The sequence below is a fragment of the Drosophila elegans genome, unplaced genomic scaffold (genome assembly GCF_018152505.1).
Source record: "Drosophila elegans isolate 14027-0461.03 unplaced genomic scaffold, ASM1815250v1 contig_476, whole genome shotgun sequence".
NCBI lineage: Eukaryota > Metazoa > Arthropoda > Insecta > Diptera > Drosophilidae > Drosophila > Drosophila elegans.
In genome coordinates, this window is record NW_024545863.1 from 20417977 (window position 1) to 20443571 (window position 25595).

General features: G+C 37.5%; 4 protein-coding genes across 4 annotated transcripts; 3 read left to right on the top strand and 1 right to left on the bottom strand.

The window, feature by feature from the left end:
- Nucleotides 1-15271: 15271 nt before the first annotated feature.
- LOC108139168 (keratin-associated protein 19-2) lies at nt 15272-15831 on the bottom strand. The gene has a single exon (XM_017261787.2). The coding sequence runs from the start codon at nt 15753-15755 to the stop codon at nt 15336-15338; it is 420 nt and encodes a 139-aa protein (XP_017117276.1). The 5' UTR covers nt 15756-15831; the 3' UTR covers nt 15272-15335.
- A 4211-nt stretch (nt 15832-20042) lies between these two features.
- Nucleotides 20043-20621, top strand: LOC108139138 (myosin heavy chain IB). The gene has a single exon (XM_017261753.2). It carries the CDS (start codon nt 20106-20108, stop codon nt 20499-20501), a length of 396 nt encoding a protein of 131 aa, XP_017117242.1. The 5' UTR covers nt 20043-20105; the 3' UTR covers nt 20502-20621.
- A 2992-nt stretch (nt 20622-23613) lies between these two features.
- LOC108139152 (neuropeptide-like protein 32) lies at nt 23614-24108 on the top strand. The gene has a single exon (XM_017261769.2). It carries the CDS (start codon nt 23644-23646, stop codon nt 24013-24015), a length of 372 nt encoding a protein of 123 aa, XP_017117258.1. The 5' UTR covers nt 23614-23643; the 3' UTR covers nt 24016-24108.
- A 729-nt stretch (nt 24109-24837) lies between these two features.
- Nucleotides 24838-25264, top strand: LOC108139153. Its single transcript, XM_017261770.2, has one exon. It carries the CDS (start codon nt 24870-24872, stop codon nt 25203-25205), a length of 336 nt encoding a protein of 111 aa, XP_017117259.1. The 5' UTR covers nt 24838-24869; the 3' UTR covers nt 25206-25264.
- The last annotated feature ends 331 nt before the right edge of the window (nt 25265-25595 follow it).

A 25595-nucleotide genomic window follows, 5' to 3' on the forward strand; every position in this document is an offset into this window, starting at 1 on the left:
GCTTTGGGAAATGTGCGTGTGAAGCCGGCCAGGACATCGATTTGCCCGTGTTTTGCTCTTATTGCCTAGCCCGTTTGATTTGATGCGGTGTTAAATTATAATTACAGGTCCTGAGCTGTTGAAACGGGGTCGTCGGGAAGTGGATTTGGCCGAACGAGGAGGTTCTTGCCGCTTATCGCGCACAAACATATGGCATTTTGTCAGTTAGCTGTGTGTGCCTTCTTATTTTCGCACAATAGCGAGTCCATAGAGCAGTACACTGATGCAAATAATTAGTAGTTACAACTAAGACAAACAAGATTTATCAAACACTAATTCTAACGGCAGCTTAGAGTTCAGAAACAGCTTACAACAAGTAATCTGATAAGCAATGTTTTCCTCTTAAAATTATGTAAACACATATGATATAACTTCTAAATCCTGTTTTTAAACTATTGTTAACTTTTTTAATTGGGATTCCCAGTTCAGAAGAGTTTAGTTTTTTGTATTCTAAGTTGACAGTCATTTTAGGTAAGAGCAATGACTGTAGTTATTTTTTTAAAATATGAACATTCAAGTGTTAAAAAAAATATTGTCTTTTTAATTTGTAATATAATTTTTCTTAGTAAATATTTATTTTAATAAACTATTTTGGTTTTAGTGCAGTGTCTGCTGCTGTGTGCTTGTGTAGGTAGACAAAGTACTCGGTTATATATTCATGAACCTGGTGTACATCTGCATAATGCATGGCAGCAGCGCCAACTAGAACAAGAACAAGAAGCGGTGGCAGTGGCAGGATATGCCAGTTGGCGGACTTTGCCTTTTATTTTAGTGGCTGCTTGGTTGTCTGCTGCTGCTTTTGGCGGCCAACTATTGCGGCTAACACACACATACATACATACATACATATATTATATGCCCAAAGAGAAATATGGGGAAAAGGCAAACAATAGCAGGCAACCTAGTTATCGCCCCGCCATCTTTATTGCATGCAAATTCGCGAAAGGTGGCGCAAAAAGGAGGCGCGTCTGTTGAAATGGCTAACACACAAACGCACACACATACATACACACACTCACCTTATAAACTAACCGCATGCATATTTATCTTTTGCCACCTCCTGCTCCTTTGTGGCATACAAACACATCTGCAGACATGCGAGTCCAAGAAATACGATATCTTAAGTGTTAAACAGGCGCTTTGCCAAACAAGACTGCACTCTGCAAACCTTATCTGCCATAAAAGTGTGTGTGGGACACGCCCACCGCCCCTCTTCTGCAGCTGCTTGTGTAGTTTACACGGAAAGCAAATTTCACTCAAATTATGTATTTATTTGATTTGCCTCAGATCTGCAAAGTTTAGTCCAATTCGCTTAAATTGCATATTGATATATGTTATTATTCATGGCTGCTATAAGGAGTTGAATTATAATAAAATGTTAGAGCATTAAGGCAGCATAAAAATAAACACTTGCTATTTCACACAGGTATTATAGATATGGATTAGATTTAATAAATTAACAGAATAACCTGTTAACGCAAATCGCCACAGTTATCTGTAAATGATATATTTTTATAGCATACTTTTTGGCACCCTTTTTAGAGATTTTCAAATATCTCACATTTCAAAAGGACTTAAATGTTAAAAGTAGAACTTTAGTAGCATTTGTTTTATAATTAGAGCTTAATCATAAATCAATATTTAGACTAGAATACTTTACTAATATGTGAATTACCAATAGTGATTCGTTTGGTGCCTAGATATTTTACATCGCCGTCAGTGATAATATTTATATGGTAAAAAGCAAAATTACTACAGAAATCGTAATTACTTAATAACTGGATTTTCCATGGTATTATGTTTTTTTCTGTGCTAGAATTTCAGCCCCGCATATTTGGCAGGAAAAAAATGTGGGGAATGTGCAAAGAAAAATAAAAACTATACCGCGGCAAATAAATAAAAATGCTGCTCACTTCTGCTGCGGCGCGTTTTATGCGCACTTGCACACACTCACACAAACACAAACTCCAACTCACACACACACACGCCCAGGCGTGCAAACAGGTGTGAGCTGCCTCACTCACACACATGAAAGACTTGATTCATTTTTGTAGTGCATACTTTCGGGCGCTGCTTATAATTCCGCGCCAGAGTTGTAAATATTTGTTCAAGTATTTATTTATGTACTGCCTCCGCGCGTGTTTCACCTGCATGCACCGGCACACACCTGCATTTGTGTGTGTTTGCCTGGGCATACTTCCCTTTGGTTTTGTGTGAGTTGCGGGCTAAATTAAAATGCATTGCACTACAGCTGGCTTTTTGATTTGCCAGCTCTCCTAGCGACTAGTACCACCCAGGCGAGCTCGAGTTGGATGGTGTACTTTCAATTTCTTTAATGGTAATCCAGACTCCCGCAGCTCATGGGGAATCGTTTGCTGCCATTAATTCCCGTAGGTAGATAATCAATATGTGGAAAGAAAAACTTATGTTAAATTATGTCTTATTACATCTACATTTTACAAGCATTGGTATTTTCTATTTTACTTGCTTCTTTGCTTTTTATTTCCACATATTGATTATATATATATTCATATAATCAAATATATATATATATATATATATATATATATATATATTTATATATATATATATGTATAATATATATATATAAATTTACTAAACTTTAATCTTTTACAGCTTCCATTTTGGCTTTCCAAAGATTTGACAAAGGTTTATGGGTATAAATGAATAACGAACCACATTTGTTTTAATTTATTTCAATCTTAATTATATCCAAATTTGTAATTTGTAATTCTGTCAAAATATTAAAATATTTTTAAAAATATTTGTAAGTGGTTTCAATAAGAAAAAATCTTTACAACTATTGAATATAAACAAGAGTGCTCAAAGTTTAATTAAAAAGTTTGGTAAACACACAGTTAAAATAAAATGTTAACTAATAATTGAAAGTTACTGTTGTCACTGTAATTGAATTATAACAAAAAAAAAACCAAAGCATTTTTTTTTAATGAAACACTAATGCAAAAATAATCTGGAAATGCATCTGGCAAATTGCATTTGAGTTAATGTTGGTAAAAGAAGAAGCAGTGCTGACATTGTGACCGGCTGCAAATACTAATCAACGAATTACCAGAATATTTCTAAGTGGATCTAGTTTGAAGTCATTTCATGCTTTGGAATTTTTCCCAAGTCTTTGGCTCTCGTCCTTGTCCATGACAAGCCAAAGTTATCAATTTTTTCAGCTGCTCTCTTTGGCCACGGTTCATCAAACATCTCTGCAGACACTTCTTGGCATTTGGAAATTGATTTAAAAAACTTTTTTAATTAATTATGATAATGTCGTAGTGAGCGAGTTCAGTGCGGGGGCGTCGGCTGCCACGCCCCCTCAGCCCGACCACGCCTCAATACATTTGACGCATTGCTGTTGCCCCGCTGCGTCTGTCGAGTATTCTGACTTCTTTTATTGCTGCAAATGATGTTCGAGTTGAGTATTTCTTTGCCCCCATCCTTCATTTTTTTATCATCGGAATGTTTGAGTTTTCACATTTCAATTTCTGGAATTTTCGCCAGCAACTTTGGATGATTTCTCTCCGTACGTGTGTGGGTGTGTATGGGTGTGTGTGTGTTGGGTGAGTGCTCAAGTTGAAATTAACAAAAATTGTAGAAACTGAAATGGGGAAGGGAGAAAGGGGCATGCAAATAAGTTTTGTATTAATGAAATTGCAAATATGTAAAACTTTTATACATGTTTCTTTATAAACTGACAAACTAATAGACTGAGTTTTGGCATGTTGTGTCACTGGGTCGGAGTCGTTGTCCTGGCACCATAGCTCTCTCGTTTAGGTCCTTTTTGCAGAGACCTGGTCTTCTTGTGAGTTAGTGAGCGTGTGTCTGTGTGCAAATATCCTTGCAACTTTCTACTGCAAAGTTTGAAAATGTATTTCAATGCATAGAAATGAATCTAATTTGTAAAATTTCATACAACAGTTGAAAAGTTATAAACGCGCAGGCACTTGCACTCGGCACACGGCTAGAATCCAGTATCCTGGAACCAAACCTCCTTCCCCCCATCCATTTGGCAATCTAGGGTGCACTGCCTCCTCATTTTCCTTATCCCCAACCAGTTTCCCATTTTCCCGGCCTGTTTGTGTGAAAACGTCGACAACTTGGCATGCAGATTGCAAACTTTCGAATAGCATCAGCGGCTGAGGCAAGCAGCGTCGACCAAGAAAGGAAAAAAGTTAAATGCTGAGCAGATTTAAGTGGTGCTTTGTTATGCATAAATAAAATGCTTGGCAAAAAATAAGCAGGCTGGCTGACTGGCTGGCAGCGAAAAAAACTAGTACAAGCCAAAACATATTTTCAGTTTATTTAAAATAAATTTTACATTACTTAGCTCCCAACTAAAAAGCTACAAACATGGGTCATGCCGAGCCACACGCCTACGCCCGCCCCTTTCGCCCGCACCAATGTGAAAAGTAATTTACGCTTAGCAAACTTACAAAAAAGTTCTGCACAGGCAGAAAAAATGAGAAATAATTGGTCTCGTTTTCAAGTCAATTTATAAGTTTATAAGTTCTCATTCATCAATAGCTGGGGGTTTGCCATTGCTGATGTTAAATAAAAATTAAATAAATATCTGAAGGCTTTTGCGTATTTTATGCCATCGGAAGCTTATACTAATTTAAACCGACATAAATAATTATACTATATCTATAACTTTAATCAAAAATTGTTATTGTAACTTAAAAGTAGGAATCTTTTAAGAACAATCTTTTATAAATTTCAGTTTTTGGGGGCTAAACATTTTTTTACAGTATCACTTTTATTTTATTGCTTACAATTTTAACAATTAGAATGCAATGCTTTTTAGGCAAGAATTTAGTTTAAAAGTAATGAATTTCTGTCTTAAAAAATTTAAATCATATATAAAAATTTTTCCCATAACAATAGAAAAGTTTTAAGATGCCGACATCGCAGTTCTGTGAATTATAAGTTTCCTTTTAGGTAGTTAGTCTATGTGGATTTAAGTCCAGCATTGACTGCTAGTATTGAAACGTCAGCCGGCGTTAATGAATAAATAATAACTTTTTTTTATAATTGGGAAATGGTTTCGGTAGAATTTATTTTGTAAACGACTGTTTTATTAACAAATTTGTAAAACTTATTTTGTAATTTTTAAACATAGCTGTGATGGAAGTAAGGTAACGGATGCCCAACTTTGTTGATATTTTTTGGCCGTGTGGTTCTGAGCCTGGTTTGGGAATCTGGCTCTGGCTGGGGCACTAGGCACAGTCTACGGCAAGCAGCCAAAGACAATTTTGTTGGCACTAATTGAATGTAAATACAATTTTGCTTTGCTGTCAAGTCTTGTGTCTAGGCGACGTCGCAACGCTGACGATGAAGACGACGAGGACGAAAAGGATGTGAACTGGGTGTTGTTGGCAGAGCTCTATGACGACGTTGGCAATAAAACGAAACGAGCTGATTGTATGCTACAAACAACTGGTGCAGCTGCTGCCAGGACTGTCAGGACTTCCAGTACTGCCAGGAGCTCTCGCGCTCGTTCAGATCCTCCCAGTCCACCCAGTCCATTCAGTAACCAGCCTTCGTCTTCAGTCCGCACTCCTGCTGAAGTGTCGTTGTAACGTTTGGCACACAGATCAAGTGCAATGCAACGTGCAAAGTTGCAAAAAGCGCAAAAATCAACAGTATAAAATCTTTTATTTAGTGTCATCATCATCAACGTTCCAGACATCCTTTTACTCCTTCCTTCATCTCGCTCTGCTCAATTTTCAAGCCCAGCCCGCATCTTGTTTTGGTGCACAAAATGTCATTTGCCGTTGTGAATTGATATTTACGTAAAATTTAATTTGTAAACATAAGTACGCAGTGGGTTCACATGCTTGTTGCGAAAGGCGAACACTCTGGAAAGAGCTGAAGGGGCTAACGGGCTTATGCGGCCAATCAGGGTCAAAAACTCCATTAATATTATTAAGCCCGACTCTCAATTCAATTAAAATACATTTGTTTTAAATTGCTTACAAATTGTTTGCATTCAGGCGCTATTTTTTGTTACACGGTAATTGAATTACTTTTTGTCAGGACAATGCACAGCCGGAGTTCGGATCAAGGATCAACGTCAGCCGGTGGCTGAAAAATCGATTTAGTTTGTTGACCTTTTGTGTTTTATTAAGTTGAACAAGGTGTTTGTGTTGTGGCAATATGACGTATCTTATCGGATTAAACAAATAGGATATATTAAATGATACGGCTTCAAAGGGCCATTAATCTTTAAAGTTCTTTGTGAGGCAATTAATAAAATTAATCCCCTAAACACCCATGGCTAACCAAAAATTAAAGGCTCCTTATGGTAAAGATTGAAAGGAAAAACTGTTTTATCTTTAATTAAATAAGAATGTTAAATTTTGTATGCAATTAAGCTGTTAAATTGTTTTTAGAAAAATGAAATCTCATATGTTGCCTAATATTATGTCCACCCAAAAGTGTCAAATCTAATTGCACATAACTGCTTTTTAAATTAAATGTCCATCAATTTTCTAATAAAATGACAAAAATGCCGAAGCAGAGCTTATGCAGCAGCCATTTTAAATAAATTTAATAATGAACTTTTTCTGTTTGTTTTTGTTTATAAACTGGATTGCAGCACAGAAATTTACCAATAGATTTAAATAAACATATGTTTTGTTAATTAAAAATAAAGCCCATAACCTCACCCAATGATGAGGTAAAAAAGTGACTTTTGTTTTTAGAATTACATTAATTAAAATGGTAGTTTTTATGACGTTTAGCTTGCCACCCTGCTGTTTTGCATGTAGACTTTAAATTCATCTCTGCATTTTGCTGGCAGCAAGGTATCCTTGATGTTGGCGACAGGTTGTTGACTAATTAATGCATTTAGGCATTAGGCGGTCGTGCTGGTTGTAAGTGTTCATTAGCATTTTCGCTATTTGCATCTATTCGAATGCAATTTTCGCGTTTGCGGTAATGACATTCGCAACCATCGAAACGCTCTGGTTTTTCCTATTCGTGACGTCCAAAACCTACATTTTCATCCGGAGATTCTCAAGCAATTGTCTGCCATTCTGCATGTGCGGGCTTAAATACACAAATAACAAATATGCAGAAAGGCTTGTTATCTTAAATATTAATTTATTAAGGCTAACAAATGAAAAAAAAAATATATTAAAACCAAAAACTAATTAAACTTTAAAATATATAAAACAAATGAAAACAAACATATTTAGTTTAAGTTTTAAATAAATAATTGAAACATAAAGTTTGAGGATTCGTTGCTGAGCTGGAACTTCGCCAATAGATTTTTTTTTTAATAAAATAAAAACAAATTTTTTGAATTTTCATATATATTTTCTCAGTGCATGTATATGTGTTCCATTTGTATGAGTACGCGATTATGCGATTGTGTTGGTGGTCCACTGGCCCGTGCCGCCTGTCTCGGAACAAATCAAATCATCATCAAATCATGCCAAAATCGAGTTAATTCATCTCCACAGTTCATTGCACACTAACAAATGAGAGGGAGGCGGCGGCCCCCTTGTGCAAAAGAGATGGGAAGAGGGCCAATAGAAGGAGACGGGACAAGTGAGCTTATGCACTCGAAAAACGCATTTCAATGCGGTTTTCGGCATTTTGTCTAACGCAAAATATAAATGCATTTTGTCACTGAATGGCCACAAATGGGGGAGTCTGTGATGGTGGTTGTGGTGGATAAAAACGCTCGACTGGCAAACAACGCTGCGTATAAGCGATGCTTGATTGCGTTTCCGGTTTATGAAATTTGTGGTACGCTATGCAATAATTTCTCTGGCTTATGTGACGTCAGCTCTGATGGAATGCCCAAATGTGTGTGTTTGAGTGAGTGTTAATATTTTGTCGATTGGCGATGCAATATTTTGTCATTTGCGAAAGCCATTATGAATTTATTTATTATTTTGCCGAGTGCTGTGTGAGCTGTTGATTGCGTTTATGTATTCCCCGCGTTCTCGTCCCGCTTCCTTTTTCGCTGTGTGTCCGTGTGATTTTCAATTCGTTTTCGGCGTACGTGTGTTTTTAGCATTTTGCGTTAGCATCTGGCAAATTAAAGTGCAGGCAAGCAGAAATTCAATCTCTTGTTTGATTCTCCCTCTCGCTCACATGGCCCATCTCGCTCTTTGTGCCAACTTTAAATGCGGCAAAAGTCCCTTTTTTTTAGCCTTCTTTCGGTCTGATTTAAATTACGAAAAGCTCACGTTTTATTGTTTGTTTCAATTGCCTGCTGACGAGCCATGGATTCAGTGATATAGCCAAAGAACCACTCAAAAAAATGTTTACTCAATTTTTTTTTTCATCGAAATGCTCATCATTTTTGTATTCTTTTTTTGATAATGTATGAAAATCAACTGAAAAAATATTTTTGTATTTTAAAATTAATTTAAATAACCTAGTGAGTTGAGGTATTTAGATAAATAATTAATCAAAATTAATTTTGCCGCTGTAGTTGCTCCCGGTGATGTATCGTCCAGAAAGAATTACAATTGTTAAATAAAATATCAAACATCAGTGTCAAAAAAAATAGTTTTTTTTCTTGAATAAATTCGATTGAAATATAAACGATTCTTCAAGATTGTTTCTTAATTTCTTAAAACTTCTAAGCTATAACATAAAGATTTGTATATAATTTCTATAGTTTTAAAATTAAAATAGAAAGACCAACAATAAATATCGCAAATTGCAGTATCGCAACCCGATTTCCAAATCAACATACATTTTTTTCTGGTGTATATTTCCCAGGACGGGCGTAATCAGCAAATGTGCCAAACGTCCTCCAACATCGCCAACCAAAAAAGGTAGGGAAAACCAAATTAGTTTAATTTGTACGAAATCAAGCAAACGTATGAGAAGCAAAGGAAGCCAAAGGAAAAGCTAAAGCCAAAAGAGGCAGAGAATGGAGGAACGGCTGAAATTGTCTTCAGACAAATTCTATTTAGCATTTGCAAGGACTCTGGCCAGCGAAATGAACTTGGGCTAATTACTCAATGCAAATTAAAATTCATGTCAAGCAGATTGGATTATCCTCACGCAACATTTAATGTCGCACTTAGCAAATGGCCAGCACAGCGAAAAGGTGAACGGATAGCAAAGTCAAGGGCGTGAAATGCGACGACAGGATGGGGAAAGTGAAAATGGGAATGAGATGAGATGAGATGAGAAAACACCCAAGGAGCTGCTGAGCGCTTCACAGAGCAACAAAGAAAAATCTCTTTTGAAATGCTAATGTTAAAATTCTTTAAGGAAAATTACGCAATACATTATTTTGGTTTATTTTGCATTAAAAGTCAATTTAGTGTTAAGGTCTCGAAGAAAAGAAAGAACACAAAAAAGGGCATCCAGAAAAAACAAATGCCGCTACAGAGCTGACGAATGAAAAAGAAAAGAGCTGTAGAGCGTAAAACGCGCAACAGGATTGGGTCCTGCCGATTGGATGGACAACGGAGCATCCAGCCAGGATATTTGTCGGCATGACAACGCAACTTGGAGCCCTCGAACCCTCGAGTTTTTATTTTGCATTTTAAGTTGAACCCGCGGAAAAACACAAGGGCCAAGGCTTCATACATTCCTCGTGGGACGGCATGTGGCAAAGTGGGCGTCTTCGGTTACTACCTGGTTTTGTGTCTTCATTGGCATATTCCATTGATAGTTTAAGCTAAAATGTATATGCTAAACTTAAAAAAATCAATTTTTAAAAATTTCACGACATTGTTTTGAGAATAAAGGTAAACACTTTAACTGAAGACTTATAAGGGTTTTCTTTTATCTAAGCTTTTAGTAGCTTTCAAAATAATATTAAAGCAACAATTCTGTTAATAACAATTTTATATAATGCTCTTGAGTATCTTCTTAAAGTTTTTGGCTTATTCATGTTTAGCAGATAAGGTTATTTTTGATATCTGAATATAAGGTTTTAAAAATACTATATAAATTGTTTTATACATTATTATACTTATGTAGTTTGTTTATTTCAATATTGATTAATTAATACGTGCCATTTTGCACTGAAGTGTTTTTGATCCATCCAAAATGATTTCAAAATCCTCAAGCTCGCTTCAGGCAAATGAGATTATAAGCTTTCCGCATTTAACATTACAATATGCAACAAAAGCCATTATTATGGCTGCCTTCCACTTAGTCGGGCTTTTTTCAACATTCTCGCCACGGTTTTTCCCATTGTGAGCCGTGGCGGTCCTTTTTCGTCGAGTGAGTGTCCTGCGCGGGTCTTTCGCCATTGCCGCGGCACGTTGCCTCTGCTCTTTATCTATTAAAACGCCTTCCAATTTGCATATTTCTGCAGCTGTAACAGCTGTCAACGCTGGACGCGACGCAGGACTTATTGTCGGCGGAGGGATCGGGGAAACGCGCCAGCTCTTAAGATAATGTCTGCCGGCCAACGGACTCGCCGACTGATGTCTTGGCCAATGGAATGAGCAAATTAGGGCCCCGGTCTGGAAACGCAAATCGCAAAGGGGGCTCCTTTTGTTCGGACGATATACGTTCATGTCCCAGTAAGCACATACTAAATTTTCCGGAATGTACTAGGGTAAAAACATTGACTACGGGAGAAAAAATAAAGTTATTTTATAAAATTTATTAAAAATAGAGTATATCCCAGATCAATAAATTTCATAAACACAATTTAGAGAAAATGTTTCCAAAAAAAATATGACTAGTTAAATTATATAAATTAAAAATATATTTTAATTAATTATTTTATATTTATATAAATCCGGAAACGCCTCCAGTAATCATGTTCTAAGCTTTCGACATTTTAGTGGGCAACAAATTTTTCCAGTTAATTTGAAAATTAATAAGAAAGATTTTCAAAGTCGTCTAAATAAAAATCTAAAAAAAATAACGAAATTGTCTATCATAATAATAAATAAAAAAATATATTATATTTTTAGAATTCGTTCGTACAAAAAGGTCAGTTTTGGTCTTGCTTACTTTGTTTCGTTTTATTCGGTTTTATACCTTTTTATTTCGTTTCCTTCGCTGGCTTGTAACGCTGTCACATTACCTACATCAAGTGTCACTTTAAAACGCATTTTTCTTTCACCCCGCTCGGGTCTCATTTTGAAGTGTTGCTCTAAGCTGTCGCCACTTTGCTTTATCTAAAGACCGTTGGCCAATTCGCCCGTTTGCCCGTTCACTCGATGTCCTGGCCGTCCGATTTGCCTCAATTTTCGTCCCTCTGGTGGCTCGTGCTTGTAAACAATTCGAGGGACATTAAGTTCCAATTAAGTAACATTCCAGGCAAATCAGAGACCCGGCCTCTGGCAATTGTTTATGCTGTTGTTGTAGGCTTTTGTGGGCGGCAGCAGCAGATTGCTTTGTTAATATTAATTTGTCATTAGTTTGGCTTACGAGCCGTCTCGTTTAAAATGCATTGATAGCCCAAGTGGCTCTTATCACAGCTCCAGCTGCGAGCTGTGTACATAGTGACTGACTGGGTCGGTTGCCGTGGCATCAGATAAGTTTAATGCGCTTTAAACTGTTTGGCTAGGAGCTTGCGGCCTGGCCAGAGATGGGGCTAAAATCGCCGCTTTCGGCCAGGGTCCTTTTGAAAACTAGGCACAACTGTTGCTCCGGCACTTTGCTGATGAAAGGGTGCGAAGGTATTTCGGTTGCGGCCCAACCGCAAGCTCACCTGTTCCCAACTTAGGTTTTCATTCTTTTCTATTGGATAGTGCACTTCAAAAAAATGAAATACTTTTCCTTTTATTTTGACACCCGCTTTTAAGTCGTTAGCTTAGTTTGTTTTGCATAATTTTGGCTTTCCCTGGACTTTCGATTTATTTAGTTTTTCAATTATATTTTTTTTTTATAGATATTATAAGTTTTCGACTACTATAAACTTTTTTTAAGCTTGACCCACGAAGGAAGTATCCTTCGGGATCGAAACAGTCGCTTTTTTTATTTAGACTAGCAGGAACACATATCTATTTAAAAATATATTCTTGTCTGACCTGGATACAACAGATATTAAACTCAGATAATTATCAATTTAATCAATTTAAATCGGTAAGTAAATAACCAAACATTTAATAATGGGGATTAGTTTTGTATAAATAAAACCTGTTTAACAATCAACACTTTTTCTATATTTAACATATTTTCTTTTATAACAGTTTGTATTAAAGAAACCTAAATGTTTTAAAGAATTTAAATACGCTCTTGAGCCAAGAGTCCTGCTTATATATTTCTTTCGAATAAAGAGAGGAAATTTTCCCAGTGCACTCTTTGCGTTATCTAGTCATCGGTTAAGGACTTTCGTGTGCTTTTCTTAGGGTACCACTTTGATGGACAGATCTTGGAGTACAGAACATCAAGATTTTTTTTCCGCACCAAGTCCTTTTCGCTGGACTAGCTCTCTTTTTGCGGCTCTAGCTGTGCTTTTGGCCGGCCATCATCTTGATTTATTTTTATTTTCATCTGCTTCTTTTTACGCTCCAACACGGACAGATTATGCTCACATGTATATATATATATATGTATTTATATAAACACTAGCAGCACTCAAAGGCTTCGGCCTCAAGTGTCGACGTTTTTTATTTCACGCTACTTTGAGCTGATACACATGCAAATACACACACATACACATTGCTGGTGCCACAAAGCGTAAAAATGTATAAAGCTTATGCCAACTGGCAACCCGTTCAGCCCACTGCCTTTTCTGTCAGTCAGTCAGTGAGGCGCGTTATTTCAGTTTAGTTTAGCAAACCCCATCTCCGCAACCAACTACGCATAAAAAGCAAATATATGTTTTCAATGCGGCAGCCACGGCAACCGCAACGACGGGCTTTCAATAGACGTATAGAGTGGAATATGGCAAAAAGGAAGGTGTTATCTGATTGCCATTTTAAACACAGCACCCGGCTGCAGCAATTTCGAGAGCAATTGGCAAAGCACTGGCCAAATCAAAAGCGATGCCCACTGAAAGGCGAACTCAGCGCATAAAAAGCAGCGCCAGATCCAATGAATGGTTTAGCGGTTCTAGCGATTCTACAGCCCCCACTGAAAAACCGACAGCCAGTGCCTGAAGAGACATTAAAAGATAATCGGCACCAAGTAGAAGCGCAATCAGAGTCCGCCGGATGGGGTGAGAGTACACACACACGGACCCATTCCGTATTTGTCAACGGATTGTCAAAGCCAAGTTGTCAAGCGATGATCCTATTCAGGGGCTGAGTACTCACGCTTAGTCGTCTCGTTTGACCACGATCGTGCTTAAAAACATGTTTAAATAATAAATAATTTGTATTAATAAATACATACATATACTTATTACTAACGTGTAAAAAGAAGGATTTTTAATCACTTGTTTTTCCTTACTATTAACTAACGACTTTTATTTTAAAAGACTACTATGATTTTTACATTTAAACATCAAAAATAGCACTGTTTTAATTCTTGTCCACAAGGTATATAAAGTTCAGCTATTTTGGAAACAAATAAATATAAATACAAATTAAATAGCTCAGCCAAATTGGTAAGAGTGAATCAACAAATTAAAATTTCAAACAACTATTATTTGCGTTCCATGCTTTTAACTTATATATTTTCTTTTATAGAAACTACGTAAAAATAAAACAAACAATTTAATGGTCATTAACTTATAGTCATCTCATCGTTTGCTCATATTCAATTTTAAACACAACGATCGGTTAACTTTTTTGAATTAAGTTGACAATGAAAATGTTAATTTCTTTCCCCATCAGAGAAAAATAAAATCGCCAATTTCAATTTGATACGCGTTTGTTGGCGTATCAATTTTAACTTTCAATAACGAAAAATTAATATTAAAAAACGTTATTTGTTTACATTCTCTTTATATTCGAACATATCGAAGTGAAACGCGAGGGAGTATAACTTATTATCAATTTTATTGTCGGTGTTTATGGCCATTATTAGAAGAAAATGATTATTAATTTACGTTCAATTACTGCAATTATACAGTCAACCGAGGAACCCGGACACCACAATTAGTTGATGACGTTCCATGCTAAATTATTAAACGTTCCCACCATGCAGGACATGCTTTTGATGCCTTTATTGGCCCACTGCAGTTCTTGTCGCTTTTCGTTCCTTTTAATTGAAATAATAATTCATGCTCACGTAGCTTGTTAGGGCATCGGACATGTCCCCCTTTTTCTTGGTCTGTGTCTGTCTTTGACTTCCTGTTGCTTGTTTTCTGTTTGCTTACGCTTTTGCGACCAAGTCATGTGTGTGTTTGCCTACACTGAGCGAAACGGAGCCAGTTGGTGTTGTGAGTGCAACGGGGCGTATGTGCAACGCAAGTCGTTTAAAAGTCACACACTAATTAAACGGCACTCGGACACTTTGGTCGACTGGCCCCTGAGTGTATAGGATAGTATGGTTCGGTGTGCGTGTGTGTGTGTGTGAGACTGAGTGTGTAATGGCAAAGTGCTTACACTATCGGCAATTAAAATCTAAAAAGTAGCCAGCTCTTCCTGTCTGCAGTACCATGGCCGATGTCCACAAAGCTGGCTGCTTCTTGTATTTGCTTAAGCGTCTCCCCCAGCTGGAGGTAAATGATTGAGCTCTGGTTAGCGCAGAGCTGGGCAAATAATGCGGTGCGCCACGCTAGATTTTAATGAATGAAAGCGATAATCGTTTTGAATTGCTTCAAAGGAGCGCTGGACACAGAGTAAATAAAACGCGAAATCGTGGGGCCATCTTAGACAATATTTGCTTTCACTAGTTCGACTTACATTTTTAGAGAGTATTTATCATTTAGAGGATATTTCTGATGCTCTTTCCAAAGCACTTTAAAGGATTGATTTTTTGTGTGTAGGTATCTTCGATTTAACCTTTATTAGATTTTTAAGTATAAAATAAATTGTTACGGCAATCCCCTGATGGGGTACATAACTATTTCTGTTTTCCTATTGAACGAATACTTTGTTAAAGGATTTTTGGGTTCCTATTATTTCAAATAGGTAAGTACATATATGCCAAGCCAGTTCAAATTCATAATTACCTTTAGAAATATTTTTCAACGACTAATAGGTATCGTTCTACTGTGTTTTGTTTTTGTCATTTTTTAAAGCCATCTTTTTTTTAGACATTTGACCACAATCACATTACTATGTCAAATAGTCGACTGAGGAATCATTCGCTAATCCCCGTTTAACTTACCACAGCTAGACGTCACATCCAATTTTATAAACATTTCTTTTTAGCTAAATTTGCCAAAAGGTTAAGTTTTTTTGTACTGGTTTTTTATTTCGTATAGCCACTTAAGCGAATGGGGAAAATGGACTGACACCATAGATGCCGCCGGCAGTGGCACCAAAGCCGCCAATGGCCGGATATCCAATATTATAGCCACCGCCATAACCATAAGGACGACCATAATATCCGCCCGCCAGACCCAAGCCGCTGGAGCCGTATAGATTGCCGTACGGATAAAGTGAGGAACGTATGCCTCCGTATCCCCCGTATCCTCCGTATCCTCCGTATCCCCCGTATCCTCCATATCCACCGTAACCACCGTATCCTCCGCCGTAGCCGCCCATGTATGGATAGGGAATTTGGCGACTCACTCGCTCGCCCCTTTCGGAGTCCTCAGTTTTTCCAGACTCATTTTGCTGCAGCGGTTGGCCAACTGTTGCGGCGATTAGCAGCGTATATAATCCAAATAAAAACCAGCTACGCATTATCCTTATTGCTTGTTGAACTGCTGGCTGGTCGCTTGACTATATCAGTGGCTTTATGGTTGCTCCGCTCGCCGTTTCCCGACTGTGACCTGGCCAAGTCGCGACCGGTGTCTTTATAGCCTAGAACTTTGGGCATAAAATGGAAACTTTTGTTTCGCGTTTTCAGCACGCCGCGTGGACTTGGTCTGTTTGTTTTGCGGCCGCTTGTTAGCAAAAATTAGATGCTAATGTAAATGCCATAAAACAAACTATTAAAATATGCGAGTACGATGCCCCCAGCCTTCGCCCGTCAGCCCGCAAAAACGGAACAAAAGACCAATTCATATGGTTGGCCCGGGTATTTTCTGGTGGCACGCTAAGTGGCGCTCATGAAATCGAATGGCAGCCAGTGGCAGTTTAAAGAGCAAAACATTTCACTTTGCGGCGAAACAAACTTCTGAGCAGTGGTGGCCAGATTACAGGAGGTAGCCAAATTGTATTTTAAATATTTGATGGCATTCGAAAAGGCTTTTAGCGTGGGACCAAAAACGTTGGTCATACATTTCTTTTAAATTTTAAAATTTATATAATTAGAAAAAAAAGGTTTTTTAACTAAGCATTTTTTCGAAATATTTTTTATCTACTTCAGACAAAATGATTTATGATTACGTTTGAATTTTAAATAATTTTTAGATTAATGCAACTGCGTCTGTTTAAACTACAGAAGTTTGAAGTCATTTGACAGCTCAAATATTAATCCCATTTTTATAAAGGAAATCCTTTAAACATCATAAACTATAGACAAAAAATGGAAATTAATAAATTAAGCTAGAATCATAAAGATTTGCCTGAAAAGGGCAATTCTTAATAACTGAATTCTTGGAAAAATTAAGTTCTGGCTATAACATCGCCAATTTGGCCACACTGCTTCTGCGGTCAGGTAAGCTGTGTAAATGTGCTAATTCCATTTGAAGGTTAGTTATGCTATTGACCAGGCGCAGACCAACTCCCACTACCTTGCCCATGCCCCAAGCCATATCACTCCTATTTCCATTCCCAGACTTTAGGCAGACGCCTCTAACTTTGGGGTGCGTAAGTGTGAATTGCTGTTAGCTGTTGCTCTTGTTGTTTGCCGAGTTTGGCCAGCTTGCGAGTTGGCCAGCCAGCTTGTTTGCCTGTTTGCTGCTGTTTGGCTTCACTGTTTGTTTTATGAGCGTGGGCCGGCCATCAACAATGCTCGATGGCTCTATAGACGGCTTCTATAGCTCTAAATTGTTTTATTGCGGTTTGGCCGTATGTGTTTCGCACCCGAATTCGCAGCCTAATCCAAAAGCCATAGCTACGTCATTTTATTTAATTTATTCAAAACGCGAAATCTCTCTACCCATCTCCATTTCGCTGCCCAAATTTGCTTATTCAAATTTAAACGCTTTTAGCCAGTCCACAAAACTGGGTCAATTAACGATGTCAACGTCAAAATGATGCACATTTTGCGACCCACTCCGCTTACAAAACGCCCAACGAAATCCAGTGGATGGTGTAAACTTCCGCATAAATTTTCACCGAGAGACTGCAACGCGAAACTCATTGAGAGCAAAAAGGATCTTAGGCGGAGCATAAATTAAAAATCTGCCTTTCGCTCGACCACGGCCGACGTGGTGTAAAAAAATGTTGACTATGATTGTCATAATCAGCGAAGAAGTTGGTGCTGGAAAAAGAAACTGGAAACTTAAAAAAAATTAAAAAAAGGTGCACGCAAACATTTACCTAACTGTCTTCCCCGGATGGCGATTAGTAAAATTACTAATTTACATTGGCGTTCAGGTGCTGGCCAACTAATTCATGTTTTTCGGGTTGTTGGCTTGTTGGAGCAGGCTCATGGTAATTTAGGCGCCAGAATGTTATTCCACCAAATGAGAATTCATATTTTAAGAGACCTTTCAACTGGAACTTGAATTTTGTTTTTTTACAAAACCCAATTGATATTTCTGAAAGCATTTACTAAATAACCTTGAAATTAATACTTTAAAATTCCTCTCTTATATTTTAAGCCACATTTACAAATAAATTTTAAAAAATAATTTGAAAAGTGAACAACAAATGACATATCATGTAGTAATAAAATTAAAAGCACGTTCTGAACTAAAACGTTTTTACCTTTTTAAACTGTGAAATCTTCCCTTATTTCAGTAAAGTTTTTATATAATATTTTCTTGCTCGCTTTTTATTTGTTACTTCTTTAAAAGTTCAACATAAAGTTTCTCCTCCACCAAGAAAGATGACTATAATGTTGTGAAAAATGTACGCAGTCTTGTCACATTCTTCACCTCTGTTAAACTCGAAATAAGGATGGCCGGAAATTGACGGATGACAGGTTGGACGACAAATCAGTTTAATTTATAAGTTTGACCCTAGCAGATTATTTTGAAGGCCCACTTTAAGTGCATAAATGAATTAAAAGTTTTCTGCTTTTAACTTTTAGGTCCTAAGTAAACGAGATGAGTAAGTATATTAATCTTTATTACATTTATTAAACAATTGTTCGGAATTGACAAACAGACATGAGTTACATAAAAGCACTATATAAAAATCCGTTTTGCTTTCACTTAGCATATCGAGCAATTATAAAATGGCCGTTCGTATAAGTTTTTTTATACCCTTGCAGAGGGTATTATAATTTCAGTCAGAAGTTTGCAACGCAGTGAAGGAGACGTTTCCGACCCTATAAAGTATATATATTCTTGATCAGCATCACTAGTAGAGTCGATCTAGCCATGTCTGTCTGTCCGTCCGTCTGTCCGTCCGTCTGTCCGTCCGTCTGTCCGTCCGTTTATATGCAAACTAGTTTCTCAGTTTTAAAGCTATCTGCATGAAACTTTTCCAAAAGTTGTCTTTCTATTGCAGGTAGTATATAAGTCGGAACGAGCCGGATCGGACGACTATAGCATATAGCTCCCATAGGAACAATCGGAAAAATAAATGAAAAAAAATTATAACTTTGCTGTTTTTTAATTTTTTGTTTAGTTCTTCGACATATAGTAATGGTTAAATATTTCCGATTTCATCAAAATCGGTCGACTATAGCATATAGCTCCCATAGGAACAATCGGAAAAATAAATGAAAAAAAATTATAACTTTGCTGTTTTTTAATTTTTTGTTTCGTTCTTCGAGATATAGTAATGGTTAAATATTTCAGAATTATGTTTTAAATTTCATCAAAATCGGACGACTATAGCATATAGCTCCCATAGGAACAATCGGAAAAATAAATGAAAAAAAATTATACCTTTTCTGTTTTTTAATTTTTTGGACGTCGGACGTCTATAGCATATAGCTCCCATAGAAATAATAAAAATATATAAAATAACTATCTAATAATTGAGCTGCAAATCATCATAGTTTCAATGTTTTTCAGCATATACTCAAGTAAATCATAATATAAATGTTTTCAAAAGTATTTAATTCATGCAATAGCTGCAAGGGTATATGAACTTCGGCTTGCCGAAGTTTGCTTTCTTTCTTGTTATAACTCTTATTGAGGAAGGTCTTTAAAGAGAACAATGGAATTTTTCAGAACCAGAAATTTGAATTGCAAATGCGTAAGATTTTTTAGCTTAATTGCTAATTCTACGTTTATTATAGAATAAAATATAAACGTCATAAGGCAGACCAGATCAAATATGTGTTAGCCACTGAATAAGCCAATAACCGAAATGAGTCAGTGAGTCAGTGAAAATGAAACCGAAATCATTGACGACATTTAAATAACAACCAGTTGCGTAGACTGTTTACCCTTAGATTTTAATTAAGCCAAACAAACAAAATCAAGTTCCCGAATTCCGTCGGAAAGCTTTTCGAAAACAGAAAGATGAATGGAGAGGCCCACTTAAGATGGTGCTTCCCATGAACAGTTGGCCACTTGTCTATCGATCTGTTTTGTTGTGCCAGCAAAGAAAACTTGAATGTTTTGCGCATTTGAATGGGCGAAAGCCCATCTTTCGGCTGGACCACATCAGAGCTCCCTTTTGCGGGTGCTTGTGTTTGCCAAAAACTTTGCCTCTGCTCCGCTTTTGTTGCCTAATAGGTTTTGGTTATAATTATGGGGAGTGTTATTGTAGTTGCCTAGCGCTTAGCCAGACAGTTAATACGAATCGCTCTGTCCGCAGTATTCATTTCACTCATCTCAGTTTGGCGAAACACTCACAACTTTGATGTTCCGCCCGGTCGAACCACTTCGACTTTAATTCGCTTCCTCCGACGACGCCGCCAGTCGATAAATCCCAAATCATATAAATTGCCGGCCGACGAGTGGAGTCTTCATAGAATTCATCGAAACTTTGGCGGTGATAAGTGGCAGAAGTTTCCTCGAAATGCGCACATTTGTTAGCCTCGTCCTGGCGACCATCCTTCTGGTCGCCGGCTGCTCAGCAGGCACATATGATCCTGCGGCCCAGCTGCTGGATGCGGATGCAGGGGTCCTGGCTCCTACGGCCGCTCGTCAAGTTCGTCAATATGGAGGTTTCGGAGGTCCTGGAGGAGGCTTTGGCCGTCCAGGAGGTGGCTTCGGAGGTCCTGGAGGCGGCTTCGGAGGTCCTGGAGGCGGTGGCTTCGGCGGCCCTGGAGGCGGTTTCGGAGGTCCGGGAGGCGGTTTCGGCGGTCCAGGAGGCGGATTTGGAGGCGGTGGCTTCGGAGGTCCTGGAGGCGGCTTCGGAGGTCCTGGAGGAGGCTTCGGAGGTCCTGGAGGCTTTGGAGGCTTCCGAGGCTAAATACCAAAATCATCTGTGACTAACTTAACTTAAACCACTAGAAATAGAATGTGTAATCAAAGTGCACTCAAGCACGTTCTAATTAAGTTCGAAATACATTTACCCCTGTTCTTTGATTTACTTAATTTCCTTGTCATTTGCAAAACCTTCAATGATTGGCACTTTCAGAGTTAAATACGTCTACACTTAAAAAAAAAAAAATTGAAATTATATAATCTGGAAAAAAAATTTTTGTAAGCCATTTGACTAAATACAAGTGCCAAATAAAATATATTGGATAAATGAGAAATATCTGAGGTCTAAAGACACTATATAAAATCTCTGGATTTTCTTGGTTAAATATATATTTAGGTAAAGTGGAAAAAGTTTATGGATTAGATTAATGAAGATAAATTGGCTGTTTTTTTTTGTCTGTATATCAGCATTTAATTCTTTCATTTGCAGTCTGCCTGCTTTTTCCTATTTATAACAAAGAAATCCATTGAAACTTAACTGCCGCTGCTGCCACTGGCGTCTGCTATCTAACTTGCCAATCGCTTTGGTGCGCAAAAGTCGTTTAAGATTAAACGTTTGCTGTAAAATTTCTCTTTTGACAAGCGCCCTTTATTGTTAAAAAATTAACTTGGCTTTAAATTTACGCCTTTTGTTATCCCTTGACCTTAGCGCAGAGGACAGCCACCCAAAACCCCCACCAGGCCATACAAGGGTCATACGCCAGCATTGATAAAAGTTTTCGTTTTTTCTTGTTGCCCCGTCGCCCCATTTCATTTTTTTCTGGCTCTTGAAAAATTTCTCGTTACTACAACGCAGTCTTGTAAAAGGCTTTGTTAGTCTACACTTTCACGGTATACTTTCGGAACTTTGTTAAAAGAGGTCTTTTCTTTTTTGCGCTTTAATGACTTTGCATAGTTGGGACTTAAAGAGTTTAACAATTTTAGACAACGATTTAAGATTAAAAATCAACAAAAATCTCCGAGACTCAATAATGTTAGTAGATAATTCAGTAGTTACACAAATTAATATTAATTTAGATAAATAAGCGTTTAATACAATATAAATTTGCATTCATGTGATTTATATGGCGACAATTAGCATGTACATTTGAAATCTGAATTCAGATTTAACTAGGATTTAGAATTTTGAGAAATAGTATTTGGTGGAGACAGCAAAACATTGTTTTAAAATATGTTCCAGTTTTTCATAAATTGAATAACATGACTATAAGAATTGTAAGCTAGTTCATTATTATTTTAGTAGCACTTTTTGGATATGCTTGCTTCAATAATCCTCCTCAGAGTATTACAGATTCGATAGCCTACCATATCCTCCTTGTATCAGCTTTTGGCCATTTTGGCGGAGCTCCTCTTATCGAAATCGTGTCTCAATAAATCTACGGCACCTTTTGGATACACACCCGCCCACCAAGGGCAACGCCCACGCAGCTGGCAACATCGGTGGGAAAATCGGGAAAAATGCGGAGGCGGGAAAAGCCGTTCGAACTGATTATCCATGTTGACCGTAGCGGCAGCAGCCGCAGCTGATTGATTTGTTATTGAAAATATTAGGCCTGGCCCAGAAGGGAAAAAGCCGGATTCAAGATGGGGATCTCGAAAAAACGAAAAGGGGACTGACGTGGAACGTGCTGTGCGTTTGGATACGCTTGAAACTTTTATAACTTTATGAGGACGTTGTAATTTGATATCGCAAAGTTTTTTTATTGCCTTTTATGGCCTTATAATTTGGCCGCGATGTTGTTACTATTGTTATTGTTGTTGCTGCTTCTCTCGTGTCGCCGCCACAAGAGAGATGCTGGCCCATCGGGCGTATACTTGTTGTTTGTGGCGGCTTTTTGTTTACACGTTATTTATGGCTTATAAATACGTATCGGTTTTTGGGCGGGTGGCGCTCGGGGCGGATTTTCTGAATTGTAAACAACTCACATGTGGCTCGTACTTAAGAAATCTCTTAATGAGCATTCGATGTCGGCAAATAAAATTACCCATTTGTACATGTTTGCATGTGTTTGTAATTGGATTTGAGACGTTTTACCTTTTTGAGTCCCGTCATGCAAATGACGCCACAATTTCTATTCAGCTTGTACAATTTTGCAATTTCAAACGTACATATGTGATTAGTTCTAATTAAATTGGGAGATGTGGGTTCTAGTCATTTAAAAAAAATTTACAAAGTATGAAAGAAAAATTCCCGAGAAATAAATATAAAAAAATATTTTCTAAGTGTTTGTATCCCAAACGTTTTTATCTTATAATGACTTTGTTAGAAATACCGCCAATTGACGTAAAGGAATGATTCTTTAATTATTTCTTTATTTTCATTTCAAAGCAGATTATTATTTTTTTTTTAATTTCAAATACCTAATATCACAATTTCATTACTAATTACATTGGAAGCATAAGTTAAAAAGGATTTATTTAAAATTGATTTTGTTTGGTATAATTTATTTATAGGCAACCCAAATTGTATGGCATACGACAGTATTCATGTTAAAAATATTATCGATGGTCTTAAACTAAGCAAGTTTTGAAAGTTTAGAGCTTAGAGTGCCATATAACAATGAAATCATATAAATAGTTAAATATTGGACAATATGAGGATAAGGAGTCTTATAATTTGATCATAGAGCTTGTTACTTGCAGAGCTTGTTTAAAACTAGTTCTGCCCGAAAATTATCAGTTAAATAAAGTTACTAATACTAACAATAGTATTGGTTGTTTGTTGTTTATTAAGCTTATATATACTTATATGTTGACGGCTTGGCAGGTTAAAGAGTAGCCAGATAGGCATATTATTCTCACGCTTGTAGATCATAATTAGAAGCAAATGGCGAGAGAAAAAGGGGGAATAATTCTAAAAACAGGTTGTATGCGCTGCGCAGAAATGATTTTGTTATTTTCTTTTTTTTTCTGTTCAGTTGTTTACACTTTCTGCAAGATGTTCTTGAGAGTCGGGGGTTTTCTCCGGCATTTGATTATGCCCAGGAAATTTAATTGTTTAAGGTCGTCGGCAAACAGAACCCGTTTAGAACCCCACAGTCATCAAGGTGGCCGAGAGCTATATAAAGCGCCTTGGCGTAGGATCGGCTCGACTATAGTGAACTTTAGGTGAACAAGACAGCGGAGCGATGCGCGTTTACCACTTGAATCTATTAGTGCTGAGTGCCGGCCTGCTGGTCCTGCTGGCAAAATCGGGGACCACGGTCTCCCCAGCGGATGTGGATGTACAGCAACTGACTCTGGCGGATGTAAATCAGGCAACGGAACAGCAGGAGATGCCGGCAGTTCGCCTGGCCAGGCAATTCGGATTCGGCCGTGGAGGCGGACGAGGATTCGGCCGTGGAGGATTTGGCCGAGGCGGATTCGGCAGGAGGGGCGGTGGATTTTGCTGCGGCGGCGGCGGTGGATTCCGGAGACCCGGTTTCGGAGGCGGCGGTTTTGGGGGATTCTACCCACCACTACCACCGCCGCCCTTCTTCGGCGGCCCCTTCTACGGCTAGGTGTTATTAATTTAATGTGCATATGTGATACGATCAGACCAGGATTAGCTGCTAATAAATCAACACGAGCTGCTGCTCTAATTACCCGACCAAGTGCTGAACCAGTTTTTTATGCGGCGACGCGCATTCATTTAAGAGGGTCGTACTCTTTTTGAATTCGCATCCCAGGTGCTTAGCCATCCATTATAATGAGGCTCAGGCGGAAGCAGGTGCGAGATATAGGGATAATGAACCCTTAGTATTGGTGGTTGACATTACCTCGAAAAAAACTGAATTTGTTGTGTTAAAGTAAAGAAGTTATTAGTTAAAGTAAAATTAATTTTAATATTAATTCATAGAATTTTCAAGTACTTAAAACTTTTAGTTTCTTGTTAATTTCAAACCAGCAAGCTTAGGAAACACGATTTTGGTACCAAAGAAGCTTTTTTACATATTTTTATATGGTTAAAAAAACTTTAAAATCGATAAATGTAACGCATTAACTATAATATTGTCGAATCGTTTTTCTTAAGTGTAATGCCTATATAACACTTTTTACATAAACAAACATGTCACATATTTGTGACATTTATAAATAAATTCAATACTTTGCCATTAAAAGTAAGCTTACAAGTAAATTTTAAATATTTTCGGTGTACGTTTATAGCAACTTAACTTAAAATTATAGTAAAGATTGTTGCTGATAACTTGCTACCTGAAAGAGCTTTTTAATAAATCAAAAGAAGTAGCGGGTCTAATTGCCAAAACAAGTACTTAACTTGTTTACAATGCTTAAGCTCTGTAGAGCTCACTAATTCCCATAAATAGAGCTGCTTGTGTTGTGAAAAATATTATTGTAACAAAAATAATTTAAGATGCGTGCGTTACGCTTTCTAATATTGGTAATTTTTGGAGTCCTGCTGGCTAGAAACGCAGGGGCTGAAGAATATAAATCAAATGATGAAAAGGATCCACAGCAACATCTACCTGATGGAGTAAAGGACTTGGATGAAACTATTGAAAGGATACGTCGTCAGATTGGAGCCTTTGGAGTGGGCATTGGAGTTTTTGGGGCACGACATGCTGGACCAATTGGTAATCCCTATTATGGCGGTCCATATGGCAATCCGTACTTCGGACAACCCTATGGAAATAATTTTCATGATCGTCGATTTGGAGAAGGCTTTGCTGGAAATTTCTACGGTCGCTGAGGCACATAGTCTGCTTTGGCAGCCAATGTCGACTTAATAAAGTTAAACATTAAAAAGTATGTGCCCAATGGGATGAAAGGGTTGATGGGCGGAGGGGATTTGGCCCAAGGGCACTGCTGAAATTATAAAAATTTCATTTCAAATCACGTTGAGTGGCATGCAGACTGAGCACAGGACAAGAAAACTTAATCAGCGATGTTAACGATGTCAGGCTGCGGGAAACAGGATGTCATTTTATACCATCAAATGGCTCCATTCCGGGTCGCGTACTCGTATTTAATTCCGTTCCCTATTTTCTGTTCTGTTCTTTCTTCTTTCTTTTTTCTTTTTTTTTTTTTGTTTTATTTTCTAATTCATATGCGTTTCAAGTTTTAATTACGTGGGAAAAAA

Excerpts from the sequence above, each read along its gene's own strand:
- LOC108139168 (XM_017261787.2), bottom strand. The coding sequence starts at position 15,755 with ATGCGTAGCTGGTTTTTATTTGGATTATATACGCTGCTAATCGCCGCA.
- LOC108139138 (XM_017261753.2), top strand. The coding sequence starts at position 20,106 with ATGCGCACATTTGTTAGCCTCGTCCTGGCGACCATCCTTCTGGTCGCC.
- LOC108139152 (XM_017261769.2), top strand. The coding sequence starts at position 23,644 with ATGCGCGTTTACCACTTGAATCTATTAGTGCTGAGTGCCGGCCTGCTG.
- LOC108139153 (XM_017261770.2), top strand. The coding sequence starts at position 24,870 with ATGCGTGCGTTACGCTTTCTAATATTGGTAATTTTTGGAGTCCTGCTG.